We start from the raw sequence: 19,104 nt of genomic DNA on the forward strand, positions 1-19,104 counted from the left end.
TGTAAAGAAAAGTTATGGTTCATTTTATTTTGCTGCTTCAGAACAGTAAGGCATCTTCATGCTAAAACTGTCTGTAGGATTACAGAATTACAGTTCAGGAAAGTACTATGTTTGACCCTTAAGTATTACTGGAGATTAATATTTACTGTTAAGATCTTATTTAATTTATTTTCACAAGGAAGCTGTTCTTTATATATTTTAAGCTATGCAGCTGAGCATCCTGATTTGCTTAAGCACTACCACACACAAAACCATGAATTTAAACCAACACATGAATTCAAGAAATTTTGGACTGATGTACTTTCCCTTCATTAACGAGAAACAACTTTCTCAAGAACTTTACATGAAAAAACCCCAGGTCTGTCCACTTCGCACACTACAGACATCAGTCATTTAGAGGGTTTAATGTTGTGTTATGCAACTTAAGAGGCTGAAGCAAGTCACCTTCATTCTTCCGCTCACTCTCTTCTGTGTAGATATTATGGTGTGCAATGTAGGATATAACAGAATCTGGTATGAGATATTTTACACTTAATCCTCTGCATAAGGCATAGCGTATCTGTGTTGCACTGATTTCATTCTGAATCCATTCTTTCACCAGAAAGATATTGTGCTGAAATTTAGTTAAAAGGTCTGATTCATTGATATACCGAGCAGGATCAGAGCCAGCACGGCTAACACAGACCAAACCAAACTTTTCCACTATTTCTTTGATGTGTTCTTCCTTCCAGAGATTGGGTGTATTAATTGTCTGTAGAAAATCAGCCCCACAGAGCAGCTTTAATTCTGGTAGAGCTAGAAAGACAAAAGGAAATGAGAGATTTATGTATTTGCTTGGTTTTCTAGAAAGTTTATACTTAAAATTGGTTTAAACTCATAACTTTTTTTTTTTTTTTTTATCATTTACCTTTACTCCAGTTTTCTTTCAAAAGGTTGCAAGAAAAATTCAACTTGGATTTTATGTGTCTGGTCACAATTACTTTATCACCTACTTCATCATCACTCACAGCATATCAAATATTATCTGTACAATGTTAAAGGAGAATTATTCCTCCACTCAAGCAAGCCAAAAATGGGAAGAAGCAAATGAAGAAGAGAATTATTTCAGCACAAAGACTAGACTGGATTGAACCTTGCTACTACACCCCAGCCTGCCCTGCTGGCTTTGCTCAGGTACTGTGGGACCAACCCCAGCCAGCGGGGCCCTTGCCTGCCACTGTGTTACCGCATATGGCTCCCCATCCCTTCGGGAGCGGCTGCCCTACTGCGCTCTGGCCCACAGACGCAATGTTCGCATACTGTCACATTAGCCAGAGAACAACCTAGAATTTCGCCTGGGTTTGTGCACCTACATCATCTAAAACATGACGGACTGTATCTCATCTAACTAACCTTACTGGTACGATAAGCTAGTTAGTTGACCTACTAAGTTTTATTTTATCTTTAGAGAAATTTGAACCAGCAGAATATTATACAGGTAATATTTTGTGTCATGTGGCCATGGTATTTTCGTTCTAGTACAAAGAGGTCTAAAGCCAAATTTGCTGTACCTTGAATAATGACCAAGAATGATCTTCACTAGTACAATTTTTTTTTGTTTTCTCTCCATTTCTTATTTGCTGCCCACCGCCTGAGCCCCAGTACAGTACTATCTCTTTCCTCAAAGTCTGGTCTACAGCACTCATCGTTAGGTATTTTCACAGCTGTGCATTCATGTGAAATGAAGAGGAAGGATGGAGGTATTGTCTCCATTTTACGTTTATTTGTGGTTGCAGACAGTTAGCACATCTGCAAGTCTTATACAAACACCTTAAATCAGTGATTTGAAAAATAAGGAACATACCAGTGATGATGCATGAAAAGCATACCTTAAGTGCCTTAAGATACACTCAGTTTTGCAGACGTTTACTATATACCATGGAGTTAACTACAGCAAGTATTTCTTCTCTTCTTACACCCCTCACTACACACCTTCCGACCCTACAACAAAGGTGGCGGGGTACTGCACTGCACCTTCCTGTGCTCTGAATGCAGCATTACTATAGAAGGAGGACTGTATAGGACAAGGCTATCTTGAAACATTCATGCCTGACAGAATCACCATAGACTGTCCACATACTTAAAAATATAATTCTGGTTTTTTTAGGGTTTATAATTAGTGTATTTGGTAGGAATGTGAAATTCTTGTAACAGCCCCCTCCCCCACAAACCACCCAGTAATTTTTATTTTGATACCCACATCTGCAAGGTTGGAACCTTTAGATTCAGTGCTCTCATCTCTGACACTTGAGCTAGTACAGAAGTACCTGCAAAAGTTGTCTGTGATTCCTGTGTGGACCAGGACTTGAAGAGTACGAAACCCTAAAAGAATGCCCCAGATACTTCTGACAGCTGATGAACGATGAGACACCAAGAACCTTAGGATTCACACAACCCTGGAAGCTCTATCATGATAAAGCTGATCTTTTCTGCTTCATCCCTTCCAAGCTGTCCTCTGCCCATCTATTTCCTCATGCCAGTTCCAATCTTGTCCTTCCATTCAGAGATTCTGCTTTTCCTTTCCAGTTCCCTGTCCTCAGTTCCATGTTTAGACTGTTTCCAGTCCCCTGCTTTCCAGAGCTTTACCTGGGTTTTATGTTACAGCTTGCTTTTTACTTAACAGCAACCTCCGCAATAAAACAGTACTCTGTCCCAAGCTGTATTAGAAAAAATATTACACCAGAGCTTTTATAGTGTTGATGGGTTTTCTCTGAATGTGCATGCATTGCAGTTCTAGGTTACTAGAAGCTAAATTAACAGATTGTAGGCTTCACAAAAAGGCTGTTAGTTTACAAATAGATCTCTGCATATCCCCACATCTTCTGCGCCAGTGACAAAAATATGTCTTTGGCCTTTTAAGAGCACTTTGCTAAATGATGATCTGCAGCTTCCACAATAGATAATGGTATAAAACGCAAATGGCTGCTGCAATGCTCCATTTTTTGATAAGTACAATAGCCTTTATTTCAGGCCACGGTGTGTCTGGATTAGGGAAATTTTTGCATCCAATGATCATAGAATCATAGAATCATTAAGGTTGGAAAAGACCTCTAAGATCATCGAGTCCAGCCGTCAACCCAGCACCCCCATGCCCACTAAACCATGTCCCTGAGCGCCGCATCTACACGTCCTTTAAATATTTCCAGGGATGGTGACTCAACCACTTCCCTGGGCAGCCTGTTCCAATGTTGGTGGACAGAAATGAATTGCAATTCTTTGAAGTGTTGTTCAGGGAAAAAGGAGAGGGTAAGCTAAAGAAGAAATAACTATTAACACAAAGGAAGTAGCTGGATTTAAGGTCTAATTAAGGGAGACTGCTGTTGGAATATGCCAGGGAAAAGCATTCAAGAAGTGACAACAAAGTTGTTCACGTAAGGCAACTGAGAGACTTGAAGTGCAGGGGTTTCAATTAAAAATGAAATGAAGGCAATCAACCATCTCTTGTAAGTAGGACAAGAAATATTGCACGTGAAGCAAGGAGGGATGGCAAATCCATGGGCACTGAAAAACAGAGAAAAAGAACTCCGTAGTCTTGTCGTTTTCATCTTCGTCCTGAATGACTGGCACCAATAAGCTATTCTAAGTTTATTAAAACAGCAATCATTTGTCTATACCTGTCCTCAGTGAAGCTTTTTATTTGCAATATATATTAAAGTGACCTGATTATTTCATGTAGAACAAAATCATGAGGTTCAGCACCATGCAAAGAAGTCTTACAGTTTAACAGGCATACGTTTAGTAGAAAAATAGCGTATTATGGAATTTTGCCACTGCTAAATTCAGCCATCAAGCTGATCTTTGTGAAAGCTTCCATTAGGTGACTGGGCCTTTCTACAGACTTCACAGAAAACCCCAATTCAAGAGATTTCATTGTTGGGAGGGGTTTTTTGGGGGCGGTGGGGGGGGGGTAACAGTTGCCTGCCATTAGAAAGTTTGTGCTAACCAACATTTATTTATGAGAAAGGGGAGGAACTCTATTCTGCTCTGGAGTTCTCAGCAGCTCTTGATAATTCCCCATGCCCCATGCCATACCATGCTAGTGACCAAAGGAAGTGGGAAAAAACCATTCCGCTCCTTCTTGGCAGGCCACGTGTTTAATATAGCCAAATCCGTATCACTGCCCAGTCAGTCAAAGCACTGAAGGCAGAAAAAGAAAGTAACAATAGGATGCTAGCCTTTCTCTGTTCAAACTAACAGATTGTTTTTTGTTGTTAGTATCACTGCCCAGTAAGTCAAAGCACTGAAGGCAGAAAAAGAAAGTAACAATAGGATGCTAGCCTTTCTCTGTTCAAACTAACAGATTGTTTTTTGTGGATATTGCCAGATAGAATTAAAAAAAAAAAAAAAAAAATCAAAAAAATCCAGCCACTATGTACTAGACAGAGAAACCTATTTCTTGCCTGTCGTCCTTCTCACCAGTTTTTGCTATGCCTTTTGTTTTTGACTGTAGAGGAATCCTGTGATGATGACTGATGACTTCTAAACTGAGAATCTTTATTGGGAAAGAAAGACTAATTTTAACAGTTGTTTTCTTGACCATTTTTACATAAAATGCTATAGAGCTTGAAATAACTACAGAAAATAATAGCCAAAGGAATTTTTTGTAATGGAAAATTAAAATAGTCTTTACTACTTTCACACTAATTTTCCTTAGTGTGGCAATATGGAATAATCTGACTTGTCATTTGCCAACAATCATTAACCCCATCAGACACAAGATTCCACTGCAGTCCAAATACCTTGAGACTTTTTTTCCTCTACCATCTATAGATACAATTCATCTTTTGGAAACTTTTGTGTAACCATGAACAACTTAAATGTATTCATGTCCAAGAAGTGCTGTAATACTACAGGAAAAATGTAATGTATCAAAAATCTAGCAGCATCCTAGCAAGTTGTAAGGCTAGGGAATATGGTAAAATAGGAAACCCAAAACTGACAGTGTTTCCAGAACCTGTCACACTTCTAAAGTCAACAGAAGCTTTTCTGTCCAGAAATGCAGTAAACACCAATGCGTCAGCATCACTGGTGTGGTATCCATATACTTCGTCCATTGTCTAACACTAGAATTACAATTCTAAGTAATCCCTGTATTTTTTTATATTTTTTATTCATATATTCTATGCTTTGCAAAACCAGCAGGGCCACAACATACATCTCTGACACAGCTAAAGAGATGCTTATAAAACCAAGAGTTAGTACAACTCCAAAGTAAGTCTCCTGTCTATGTGGGAGTTACTACAAAATAACTGCACCAGCAGTCATGCTGGCATTTGGCATGGCTTGGTTTCAGCAGGCAGCTCCAACCCTCAAAACTTAGCAGCTCCTACGTTCAACTTTTTCATCAGTCTAGTCTGGTAAAGCTGTATTATTTTTAATGCTAAACAAAGAGTTGTGTTTACAGTTATGAACCAACCTGAGCGCTGGTAAGAAAGGGAATCCTCTGTAGATCTTTCTATGGGCCGCTTCTTTTTCATGAATTCCTTCTTGGACTGGAGCAAGCCGAGTGATTCACTGTAATGGTGCCTGCATTTAAAATAAAAGCTTCTGTGTGAGGTAATCCTCTCAGAGATGCACAAAACGATTACCTGGCACTTTCAGATTCAAGAACACAGTCTGCTTTTATGCATTTTGGATTTGAATACAATTTGTTAAGAATTTAGCATATTAATTCTAGCATGAGATTATTATCAATGTAGTTAACATTTTGCAGAATTCACAAGCAATCTCCGTAATGGCACTCTGGTTTTCAATTCCTTTTTGAAATTCTACCATTATGGCAATTTTGGTAGCAACATTACATTTAAAACATTGTGGTGGTTTTTGCTTGAAACAGGATTAAATCACACTTCAGTTACTAGATTTAATTTCTTGGTTAAATACAACCCCTCATGGTGATGTTTCTATAATGTGTGCTCAGTTTTCAGGAGGAGACATTCTTGTTCTCACCCTCTTCTCCACAAAAACATGTTACCTGAGTTTCCACCTTGTGGTTTTCCCTTTCATTTTAAATAAAAGAATCGCAAGCCTGAGAAATGCAAAATATACAGTTCTCATAAGATTTTTGACATCTGCGATGCTTCTAATTTTAGTGAGTTCAGATCCATGAAGGCAGGCAAGGATCCTTTTGTCAGTTTTTCCAGGTTTCTATTACTTTATTCTTTTGCTGCTCCTGATCACTGGTGCCCCACTGCAATACTAGTACTATTACCTCGTGGTAGTGGTCCCTTCTTTGATCACAAAGGCAAGTGCCAATCTTTGATCCAAACACCTAAACTCCCTTCCTTCCAAATCAGCATGGCCTTGCCTGTTTAGAATAGTCCCTGACTTGCACCATCCTAAGCCATGCTTAGGCATTGCTCATATGGGCACGAGCCAAAATCATTTCAGGAAACAAGCTCACGGTTAAACCGGGCAGGCAGGCACAGACTCAAGCCAGTGTTCCATCTCTGTCTAGCACATATATAGCCAAAGTGACCATCGGGTCTTATATTACTGTCTCAAAGGAAAGATCATGAGTTACAAGGTACAGTCTGAATTCAGTACATGTACAAAGCCGTAGATAACCCTCTGAATGTCTGGCCTAAGGAATGAATTTATAGTTTAGTGATTTAAATGTACGCTCTTCAAATCATGCAAATACTTTTAGCCACAGGAATAAGTTGCACAAGTGTCAAGAACCTATACCTAGACAGGCTGCATAACTATCTCCAGTAATTTTTGATGCTCAGCCATTGGCTAAAGAAACTGCATAGACAAGAGGTGAGGGACATATGGTAGTAGAGAGAAGGTAGCAATAGCTTGGCCTGTGCCTTCCTTCCTTTCTATTTTTAATCCTGGCTTCTTGTAAACAGGCTGATGCTATGTATAGTCAAGTACTCCAACTTTGTATCATGAACTGACATTCTTGGGCCAGGATTCAAAAATAAGAACTCTTGGCAAAGAGCTCACTGCAGGACTAACATTACAAGTACTGCAAAATCTTAACTGCCAAAAGGTCTGTTCAGAAGGCAGGCTTACGTCATTTTAAAGACACACCAAAAAGGACAAACCAATCTGTCAGTTTATCAAGCATTTTCTGAACTGTATATGAAGCTTTGAATAACTATATAATTAAATCACAAGTGCAATTCAACAAAAAGTTGGGTGAGATAGATCTTTGCCAATTCTAAATTAATTCATAGTATATCTGCACCACAATCAAAGCTACATTACAAGAGGAATGAATGTAGTTCTTTGATTACTGACAATACTGTTTTCTTGTCTAGGAAGAATATTCAGGAACAGCAGCTAAGTGGGAAATAGCTCTATCATGTTCCCTCCTCCCCTCTAAAAAAAGCCTTGGGATAGTCTCCAGAATTTCCATACTCACTTAACGTAACAGGCAACTAACAGCACCACCACAAGTGGCATATGAGCTTTGCTGCTTAAAATTCTTTTATATCATAACTATTTGGGAGCCTCTGCAAAATCCACAGATTTTGATGAAATATCACATTTTCATTGCACTCAGGTAAAACAAGTACTGTAGGAAAAGGCCATTTATGTGTCTCAGGACACAATGTTCTACTGCAGTTAAGTGTACAATTCAAAATACTGATAAGAAGAGACATTTAGGTACAATAATGTTTTTTGCCTTTGCCTTGCAATAGCAAAATCTCTTTCTATTGGTACTGAAGTTTCCTACCTGAGGGAGCTTATAATGAAGGTAGCAATTGGTTCTTGGTTCTTTGACCAGGGGAGAATCTATAGATTAACCTTCAACACTTGTGAAGAAGCACAACTCCATAATAAACCATTGCCTGTTCATACTTGGTAAGGACCTAGCCCTAAAGTCACCTCTTTTTTTTTTTTAATATTCACGTGTGACAGTTAGAATACAATATAAAGTCAAAATACGTACATGTGCTATTTTATCAGGATGCTGCTTCCCCATTCAAGGGTCAGGGTTCAGCATTAGATTATGGCACTAGTTCAGCTCATTAATATAGGTCATCATTTGGGAAAAATTATTTAAGCTCATCTCTCTCCTGAATAGGCATCCATTTCAACATTTTGTGAATTTATTTATAAAACTAGAGGTTCACTTTCTAGGCAGACAGGCAGTTTGGCTGTTCATACTACATTGATACCACTTTCCCTGAGCAGAAAATTATACATACCTCTTATCCTAAAGGACTCTGAATTGGATTTACAATTTACAAACCTAATCTTGCAAATAGTACTCACTTCAGTTGGAGCTGTGCAAGATCAAAGCCTTTGTAAGTAAGATCACCTGATCTCTAAGATTTGTGGCTGCTTCTCTGGAGGAAAACAGTTTTACGAAACTGAAGTTTAGGAGCAAAATCCCATACCCAACCAATACTGCAGGACAGACCTTTTGGTGACTTCTCACATTGGAATGTACAGTTGTGATTAGAGAAAAGGATAGAGAAGTTTTCTGCAAAGACAGGGTAGATTGCCTAGTCTTCCTCCTGCCCCGATCCTATTCTGCTGGCTGGAGGGAAGGGCCAAAAGAAGCAACTGGATGTCTGTGTTCACTCAGTGAAGCAAATAAAAGCAGAACTAAAAGGCTCCACTAGTTGTTTTATAAGTATGCAGGGTATTCTTATGTATGCTTTTGCAAAGTAACAGGTCTGTTTTTTAATTGCTTTTACATAGAGCCATAAGAGCTTTCTGGGCAGTTGTTGGAAGGCACATTTTAGAGCCTTAAGCTATGCAAACAACTCTTTCCAGTTAGAAAGTAATCTAGAAAATGTGGATAGAAATGAAGAATCATTGATAGTTCTTAAAGCATACTTGCTTTCTTGAAAGACATCCATGAAGTCTTTCACTTAACAGTATCTGTTGACTTCTGTAGCATCTACATTTCCAAAAAGTGGCTAGCACAAGAAGTTCGTTTTCATACCTTGCCCCATAGTGCATTTATTACCAAGACCAACCATATGGATAAAAGGCACGTTTCAAGGTCCTTACATCAAATTAACAGGTTTTGGACAAACTGTTTAATTTTTCCTTCCAGCACAAAACCACAGCAAACTCAGTGATTTTCAAGAAAATATCAGCAGTTACGGGCTTGGGTTTAACTTGCCATTAGAGTTAGTAAGAAAACTTTTCAAGGATGTGTGAATAGATAAACCTGCAGGCATAATAATGCCAACATAGCTAATCTGGAATAGGGATGCTCCTGAAGAACAGGTTTGTTTGTAAACTCCCTTGCTTTCCAGTTAAGATGTCTATATTACAAGATAAATAACATGAGAGCCAAGAACTTTTCTGCAGAACTCTTTCAGTGACTATAATTTTTGCAAGACCCTTTCTTGACAGAGGCTTTCCACATGCATCTAACTACTTAAACGGCACAAGTGCAGTACTGTAGAGTATTGCATAGGTCTGGGGAAAGCCTGTCTGCTTTGCTCTAGCAAAGGAAAGACTCCAGATGGGGAATACTGACTACACAGCCTTTCTGAAGGAAAGTGATGTGAATTTTCATTGCTCACAGATATAATACTTTATCTCGTAGCAGGTGATGCCATAAACAGACATGTTCTGCTTTGCTTGGGTGTTTTACAGGAGCGAGTTCTGTGCATTGACCTGGTAGCCTGACAGATTTTTGGCAATCAGTAACTTCATAAATGAAAAAAAACGTAATTACCTTAATACTTTTACTGTCTCTGTCCAAGTCTCCTGTTCACTCTCCCATGGATCAACTCGAATCCAGTCAGATGTCTCCAGCGCTAGTTTAGCCATTGCTATCCGGTGCCTTGCTGACACCAAACCTTTCTTTCTGTAGTCATCATTAACAGGAGACATTATGCCTTCAATCACCTGATACCTTCCTTTTGAAAAACAGAAAAGAAAAAAAGAGAAAAAGAAAAATAAGTCATCTTCACAGAATCTTGAAAATTTAGGGTGGACAGGACCTTGGGAGCTCATCTAGTCCAACCTCTTCAATGCATAGTTAACTTCAAAGTTATAAGAGGCTATGAACAACTTGATCCAGGTGTATTTTTAATACAGAAACAGCAATTTAAAAAATTAAAAAGCAGCCTTCTTGTTCCTCTGTGAACTGCTAACAATTACTATCTATATGTTTATCCTATTAGATTATTCAAAAAGGAAAGCTGGATGAACATACAATTTTCAAGCAAGTAGAGATGTTTATAATTTATGATGCAAACTATCAAAATTGCTAGATATAATTAATTTTTATATTCCAATGAGTACAGCTTTTATATAGCCAGAGCAATGGATGACTTAACTGACCATTGCTTTGTTCTTCAGCATCTGATGCTTGTTATTTATCAAAATCATTATGCCTTTTCATTGTGTTAAAGCAAGAATTATAGCATATTACTGCAGATGTGATTAATGTGATTTAGACAAATCAGAAGATTCAAGAACAAAGATGGGGCTAATGGAGTCTAAAATGAGACTTACAGCACTATGGTCCAAACATCAGCTTAGCAGCCATTAAAGACCCTTTCTATCTGGCTGATCATGTTAATTAAATTTGAAAATATGCCCATATTTTTCTATTCTGGTAACATAATGTAATCATTAACACAACAAGCTCTTTTTGTTAGAATTTGCAGTTCTGGCCTCAAATCAGGAAACAAAAATGTTTTAATAAATCAACAGGGAAATAAAGCACTGATATGAGCTGCATCCCTTATGAAATGGAGAGGAGAGAAAGGATGTTTCAAATAAACAGAAATGAAACAAAATAATTTCTAATGTAACACAGGCATTTTAAATAACTATGATAAATATGATACTGAAGGGGGGAAAAAATTCCTCTTCCTTTTTTCTAATTCAATTGTTTCAACAAAGAAACTTAAATGCAGCAAGTTCCCTCTATTGCTTTGTAATGAAAATGATACCCCTGGACTCATAATTTCTCATACTGGCACATGACAATTTAATATTGTAAAATTTTAGTAATGACAGTATCAAAAGATGCGCCAACACACTTATTTTAATGTAGTTTGCTACCTTCCTGTTAAAACTCCAAAGCTTTAAAAGTTTCACTGATGTAGGCTTACATAAAAATATTACAGACGAATGCCAATCCCATCTCTAGGTTACAATGAAACTCCTTATCATTCAGTATTCAGCTCTCCCAACTTACACTTTATAATAGAAAAAACCACAGAGTTAGACTCGCTGGTAGCTTCTATGACATCAATTAAATGTGACACCAACTCAAACATGCAAATTTTCCCTTCCTGCAGACATGGACATTAGTTTAAAGACCATATAGTTCTCATCCACAGGGGAAAAAAAACCAAAAAACCAATACCCCCTCCCAAAACCACACCCAAACCCAACACAAAAAGACCCAAACCCACCAAAAAACCCCAACAAAACCACCCCAAAGCCCAAACACCAAAAAACAACCCCCCAAAACCAAAACCCCAAACACCAAAAATCCCCACCAATGCAAACACCAAAAAAAAAAAACCCCACTGAAAACCAAACACCCAAGCATGAAAAAGGAAAAGAAAATAGGCAAGACTTTTTTTACTTCATGTTCAGTCACCTTCTGTGAAGGGAATTCAACAGAAGGAAAATCAAAGGGGTAAACAATTCAGCAATCGTTGCATTGAAAGTCAACATAAACAACAAATACATCACAGCAGTAATGGGCAATCTTTTAGGATAGCTCTCCATAGGATGGATGACTCTGCCTTCAACACTTCAGAGTGCTTGAAAGATGCATTCACTGAACTAGATGAGGTGTGCAAAAATTTAGTGACAGATGCCATATGAGTACCTAGACAAACATAAATCATATCCGCCTCGTTGAGTGAACTACAGGGCCTGAAGATGCAGATTTACCTCTGTAGTCAGGCAGCCACTGAAATACATTGCGACTTCAGCAGCTCCTCCAACAGCTGAGTAACTGAGCATGCACAATGATCAGTCCCCAAATAAATGCTGAATGATCTCCATGCCTCACATCTGTAACAAACATTTCGTACCAAGACCTCAAAATACAACTTCATTTCTATAGAGTTCACTGGATTTGGACAAAAAGAAGGAAAGGCGGTATCTTGACAGCTATGAAAATGAGTATTTCCTCCAGAAAGGAAGGATAAAACCAACATCTTGAGAGTAACAATGTGAATAATAAAGTATCGTAGCTCTACTCACAGGACACCTTGTTCTGAAATGCTATCATCCAAGCTGACTTTTGCCATGTAACATGACTGGGAAGCAATGGTTCTCTTCAGAGATGCTACAAAAGAGATGACTAGGATTCCAAAGTCAAATACAGGGCATAACCCAAATACCACTGCAAGCAGGGGACACCCACCCCTTATTTCGCTGGGTTTTAGAGTAAGACAACAAAACTTGCGGAACGGAAAGATGCCTACACTTCTTCCACTTAGAAAAGCATTCCTTAAATTCAGAAAAAGGTTAGGACCTAAACTGTATGCACTGATAACAGTATTCAGAAAACTGAGTTTTCTGTAACAGAAGCGTTTTCTTTAGGGATGTGGTATGTCTTGAGATGTCTTAAGATTTATGCTTTTGCTGCTTTGATTTGCACCTCTGCAAAGTGCACTCTATAGCTTTAATTCTGTCTGAATGCTAAGTCACACATGCATCCCTCTTCATGCATGTTTCAAGGGTAAAGCCTAATACACTTAACCAGCTACTGCTCTATTTAAGCAAGCGCTGCTGTAAATCTTATAATGAAAAAAAAAAATCAGATGTTTCCTTTTCATTTTTTAAGTTCAGTTAATTTTAACTAATGTCTGTCAATATTTATGGTAGATGTAGTGAGTAACTACTGCTGATCTGATCCTATTCCAGTCATGTATCTGTATTGCTATACACACTATCAAAACAGTAGGATCAAACCAGGGGGTTTTGTGTTGTTTTCAAATTCCACTTACCAAATTCCACTTATCAGAATTGTTGCAGGAAAACAAACTGAAGTCTGCATTTATGCTGACTGGCTGCTGCTACAATCTGTTCCTATCCCCTTCTTGAAAATGTCAGTCCATTTTAATCAGATGCAGCCCTTGAACAACATAAACTTCCAAATTCCCAAGGCTGGTTAGTGACTACTCCTTGGACTTTTCAGCTCTGCTGCCCAGTGCTGCATCTGACACAACCCATTGATTGTGTCACATTTTTCCCAAGTTTTCATAAGACAGTGACTCATTGTCCTTCACCTCCCCCTTGCATCTGTCTTGCCACAGATAGAAACATCTTGTCTTTCATACCCCCCTCCTTTGCCCTCTATCCCTTTTGGTCTTATCTATCTGGAAACTTGGTGATATAAGTATCCTCCACTGCCAATACTTGGGAAACAAGGTTTTAAACATCTTACATAGATTGATTCTAGTACTATTTCTTTGGACTTCATGGTCAAATGAGAAAGACAGTCAAAGAGAAATAAAAGCATCTGGCATTAGGTATTAAAACACTGGAAAGGCATTTGCCACAGTCAGTGCAAATTTCAAGAAACAATTTTAAAACAAGGGATTGAATCTGAGAAAATTCTAGCTATGTGTGAGGATGTGTAAAGAGTCAAATTCACATGAGTAGAGACAAAATCCAGATAAAGACAATCATTATTCAGTCACACGTAGCTACATCTGTTGTATTTAAAAAGCAGCATGACAAGATTTGTCGGCTGATATTAACAGAAAAAGGATTAATTACTTGACACGGGGCAATGAAACTGCAGATACTGCTTAAAGTATCAGAAACTCAGTAAAATTCCCTACTTAAAACAGGGATGTATGAAACATAAGATTAGACAGCATTTGAAACTGAAGTGATGTGCAAAAAGCTGGCAGACAGAATTGCTGGAGATGTCAGTCAGGATGCAGATCAGGTGTAGTCATGTCATTCATAACCGTAAAACCTGACTGAAGTCAACTCCAGCCAAGCTGTTGCACAACTCATCGTTTCTGCCCGATTTGTGATTGAACAGGAATTCTGAAGTAGCACCAGAAGTAAGTCATTTTCACAGCCTAGGAAACATCTCCCCTCATCCTAGTTAATTCTTCACTCATGCTAGTTACCTTTTCGGGCATTCAGTATGTATGTTAGCTTGCAAGTGCACTGTTCTCACTGCAAAGGGAATCAATGCGAATATAGCAGACCACTACCTCACTTGAAACAAGCTTTAATCCTGTATAACCATTGTCCTCTAGCCCCACTATCAGCTCCCAGTCTGCAGTTAGTGCTTCTTCTCAGCAAATAAGCTCCAATTTTTCCTCTCCTTCCCTGGGTAACTGCAGAAGTGGAAACAGGACTAAAAACATGAGAGAATGACCAATTGGTGTCCTGGGTGGGAATGTTCTGCCATAGAACAGGCATCCAGAATCGATCATTTTTATAGCATGTTGCTAACCCCTTCTGTTTGAGAAACTGTCTTTACCGAAGCAAGAAAGACCATATACCAGATTTGTGTACCCATACATATAAACACATATCTCTACATTTACAGTTACTTCAAATAAAGCTACCTCTACTTGGGATGGGTAAAGCTTCCACAAGCTAATTGAGGATTCTTGCTTTTCAGACATCCTGGGTTAAGCATTCAGAAAGTGCAATGATGACACTGTAGGCAACCCAGACAGAAATGAAGTCCCCTTCTTTGATGCATGAAGTACTTATACTAGTAAGACTCCACACATTAAACTAAGAAGTCAAAAGGCAAGTCACATCCTATCCAGAACTAAGCACTGATGTTAGAGAGGTGCAATGTAATGCACAACTTTCATTTCAGCCTTTCCAAATTTCATTTTTAATACCATTTTCACTAGACTTGTTTCAGTAAACTGCTCTGAGTAAGGGGTGGAGTCTTGTTACACAGACCCTGCAGGAGACCAGACAATGAATTGCGATTCAGACAGAATCATAATTCATTTCCCACTTCAATCCTTCTCTCAAGGTAAAGAAATAAGTTACTGGACTATAACATATGACTTAAACAGAAGTACCAATTGGTCTCACATTACCTTTCTACTCCTTGCACACCTGGGCAGCAGAAGCAGTTATAAAATTACAGTGAGAAAAGCCAATTCAAATCCCTTCTTAACCCTTCATTTCTAGTCCTGCGGGAGCAACAAAATAATTTTAGAGTTACAGGAAAATAGAGACTGGCAGAGGCAGCCCTCAGAGCCAGTTGTGTAATTCTTCCTCATGAAAGTCAAAGTATTCTCACAGTGTATGGTGAGTATGTAGTTGCTGCTTTTACTGCAGAACCGTATCGGTGGGTTACCAGATTCTCTCCCCCCCTCCCCACAATTTGACAGCCACATTCCTCTTACTATTATTTTCTGTTCACGTTCCTACTGAACCACCTCCCTAGAAACTTCTCTGTCAGGTTGCAATAAGCTATGATTCCCTTCCAACCTCTTCCAGAAACGTGTATATTTTAGCTGCCAGATGGAAAAAAAAAAAAAGCCTCAGCAACTTACTTGATCAAGCTTAGAGTTCAATGCTTCTCAGTAGCTCTTCTGATTCTTGCTTAAGTTCCTGATGTTACCCACCTTTCTCCTTTGTTGCCAAAACTTTCTAGTCTGCTGACATCTAGCTTTTCTGATCTCCTAAATTATTTTGCTAGGGGAGATAACTTGTACCTCTTAGTGAAGATGGATAATGAATAATTAACGTTTCATCTTTTCTCCAGTTTCACCCGGCTGTCAAAACTGCTAACTGTAACACTTCTTCATATTAAAACACAATGTATCATAAAAGCATGAAACTTGAATGTAAATGGTTCTTCTCAGTTTAAAAATTGTTAAGCATACTCTTTCACAAAGCTCAGCCTGTTCCATGAATATGATCCTAAAACGGCTGATAAAACTTTCACTTTATTTGCATGAACACTCATGATATTTGTTTATGTACTGAGCCAAAGGAAGAGGTAATGCTAGACTTTGTATTGAATATGCCATGAAAGCCTCATATTGAATGATCAATAAAGAATATTAAAATTAGGCCAGCTGTAAAATGCCATCTCATCTACAGCGAGTGTTAAAATTCTTCCTTTCGCAGTAAACCACCACGTGTGCGTGATCCTAACACCACCTTACTGACCTGTTTGGTGCAGGTGATCTCTAGCCAGCTCAAACAAACGCATATGCATGTTCGTGATGGGGTTAAAGGAGCCACAAGCTAGAAGAATGAGAGGTATCCTGCTCTTCATTCCGACATCAAAACATTAAAACTCCACCCTAAAGAAAAAAAAATTATTAAAATAAAAGACAAACTTGACAAAGAGCAGCCTGCCCATTGTTCTTCAAACTAAAGGGAGCACTGTTTCCAGAACTGTGTATTCCTGGAACACTAGTAAAGTATCAGAAGATCAGTCCTCTGTGTCATCACAGCATACAGGAAGTACTAGCTCAGAAACACGTGTTCCTTGATATTAATTAGGAGAGCATCAACAAATTCTGCTTCCCCACATACAGAGATGGCTAGAAAGTATTTCTAGAAATTCATATTGTCACTATTATTAAAAACTGTCAGATTTTTTACATTTTTTATTTTTAATCTGCTTTTGTCAGAAAACAAGGTTTTGTTCTGTCTTTCTGTCAGTGCCCTGTTAATAACTTTGTAACCTGTAGGCCTGCTACAAAAGCAGATTTTTTTTTTTTTTTAAATAAGTCCTTACAGTGGACCTTTGCAACGTATGACAAAACCTCACATGCAACACCCAAACGTACAGGTCTGACTTCCTTAGAGGTGGGCAGGCGGCAGCTGGTGGCCAGCCAGCTGGCACATACTTCTAGCCGGATTATCAGCAATTGCCTGTATAGTTTCTTTGCTGGATGGCAGAGCAAGTGATGGTGGATCAACGACAGGCAACAGCAGGGAGGAGAAACTATAGCTGTCACAGGAAAACACTGGGGACATTAAAAAGCTATGAATAGGGTGCATGGGTGGGGAGCAATGCTGTTAGGAGCCTTGCAGGTGCATTTACAAACAACCCTTATGTAATTTAGTTAAAATGTCAGTCATCTCAATAAAAATGTAGTGGAAATCAGTTTAAGTTAGTCACCGTGCTTGGAGCTACTTATTTGCATAGCTCTTTTTTACAACTGATCCAGAATATATCTGGCATGATAAAAACAATTGTATCCCACATACATATCTGTTTATCCAATATCAAGATGGGGCTCTCTTCTATTCCTAGGATTTGAAATCTCTACAATGCTCACACCCATATATCACACATACACCATTCTCTTCCCTTCCCCTGGCCTCCAGCCCTCTCCATCAAGTGTAACAGGCTTTCTGCAGAAGACACTTGCATCCCAAACTTCAGAAGCCAGTCTTGGGTTAACAGACCGAATCCGGTACGGATTCTGTGCTCTGTTTAGCCAAATCCTATTCTCCATCTGCAGTGTACCAAAGCACGGTAGGTCAGAGCCTACCTCTCACTGTTCCAAGTCCTTATTCCCTTATATTTTTTTTCCCCTTTTCCTACTTAGAAAAATTTAACAATAATGGTTAAATCAATATCATGTTGATGTTTTATAGCTGCCAACTCTATCAGTTCATTTACAGAGGATTTATAACTCTGAAGACTAGGACTGTACCATTTAACAGCATCCAGTGCACCTAGCAACAAGTTTTAATATTTTCACTTGCGACATGTTGGCAGTTTGCAAACTTTTATAGAGAAAATTCTTTGAAGCATACGTGCTATCTGTACCTTGACCATCTAGCACTGAATATACATATTAGGATTCTTTTATACTGTTTTCGTTTTACTTTACTCATTTCTAATATCTCCCATCATACTACGGGAGATACACTGGGGGAGAAAAGACTCGCTGGCTGTAGAGCCATTGAAAGTTAGCAACAATTTTATGGTCTACAATTGTAGCAGCTGTAGGAAGCACATTTCACAGCACACTCTCTTTACTCTGATTTACTGTCCCTGTATAGACACTAACAAACTCATACATGAAAACTGTATGCAAACTTTACAGATTCTTTATTGAGAAAAAAATCAAACTCAAAGTGTTCTTTTGTTCAGTATCAGCAGTTCTGTAAACGTATCTTCATTGTATGGGGAAAGGTCTTTTTGCCTTGAAACAGGTAGCAAAACATTAGGATCTGTGATTAACTGAAAAAGAAACCATTGCTAGAACATGTCAGTGTTCTCCTACAGTCCCAACTTTTTGCTAGATTCTGTTGCCACAGATTAGTCAGTGCTGAACTCTCAGTGATAAATCAATTAATCCCAGACTAAGAATTTCCTAGAAGCAGAAACTTTTTACAGTAATAACTACAATGATGTTGCTCAGCATCCAGCCCTGCAAACAGGCTTATACAATCTTGTATCATAGAATCATAGAATAGTTTGGGTTGGAAGGGACCTCTAAAGGCCATCTAGTCCAACCCCCTGCCGTGGGCAGGGACATCTTCAACTAGATCAGGTTGCTCAGAGCCCCGTCCAATCTGACCTGGAATGTTTCCAGGGATGGGGCATCCACCACCTCTCTGGGCAACCTGGGCCAGTGTTTCACCACCCTCAGCATAAAAAATTTCTTCCTTATGTCTAGTCTAAATCTACCCCCCTTTAGTTTAAAGCCATTCCCCCTTGTCCTGTCACAACAGGTTGCAACAAAAAGGTTGCTGCCATCTTTTTTATAAGCCCCCTTTAAGTACTGATAGGCTGCAATAAGGTCTCCCAAAAGCCTTCTCTTCTCTAGGCTGAACAACCCCAACTCTCTCAGCCTTTCTTCATAGGAGAGGTGTTCCACCCCCCTGATAATTTTTGTGGTCCTCCTCTGGACCCACTCCAACAGGTCCGTGTCTTTCTTATGCTGAGGGCTCCAGAGCTGGACGCAGTACTCCAGGTGGGGTCTCACCAGAGCAAGCCCAGGATACGATTGGCCTTCTGGGCTGCAAGCGCACATTGCTGGCTCATGTCCAGCTTTTCATCCACCAGTACCCCCAAGTCCTTGGCAGGGCTGCTCTCCATCCCTTCATCCCCCAGCCTGTATTGATACTGGGGGTTGCCCCGACCCAGGTGCAGGACCTTGCACTTGGCCTTGTTGAACCTCATGAGGTTCACAC

The 19,104-nt window shown here is 39.1% G+C and overlaps 1 protein-coding gene across 4 annotated transcripts in view; it reads right to left on the reverse strand.

The window, feature by feature from the left end:
- Positions 1-6: 6 nt before the first annotated feature.
- The window catches only part of NMNAT3 (nicotinamide nucleotide adenylyltransferase 3), a 22,514-nt gene continuing 3,416 nt past the window's right edge, over positions 7-19,104 (reverse strand). The window contains exons 1-5 of one of the 4 annotated variants that reach the window (XM_009325040.1): positions 16,111-16,166; positions 11,085-11,171; positions 9,695-9,878; positions 5,456-5,565; positions 7-795 (exon numbers count right to left, since the gene is read on the reverse strand). In XM_009325040.1, the coding sequence (XP_009323315.1) occupies positions 386-795; positions 5,456-5,565; positions 9,695-9,852 (678 nt within the window). In that variant the 5' untranslated portion in view covers positions 9,853-9,878; positions 11,085-11,171; positions 16,111-16,166 and the 3' untranslated portion in view covers positions 7-385. Of the gene's footprint in view, positions 796-5,455; positions 5,566-9,694; positions 9,879-11,084; positions 11,172-16,110; positions 16,248-19,104 lie in introns of those variants that run through there. The other 3 variants (XM_009325039.1, XM_009325042.1, XM_009325041.1) reach the window with 3 other exon arrangements.

The sequence above is a fragment of the Pygoscelis adeliae genome, unplaced genomic scaffold, assembly GCF_000699105.1.
Source record: "Pygoscelis adeliae isolate BGI_AS28 unplaced genomic scaffold, ASM69910v1 Scaffold155, whole genome shotgun sequence".
Lineage (NCBI taxonomy): Eukaryota > Metazoa > Chordata > Aves > Sphenisciformes > Spheniscidae > Pygoscelis > Pygoscelis adeliae.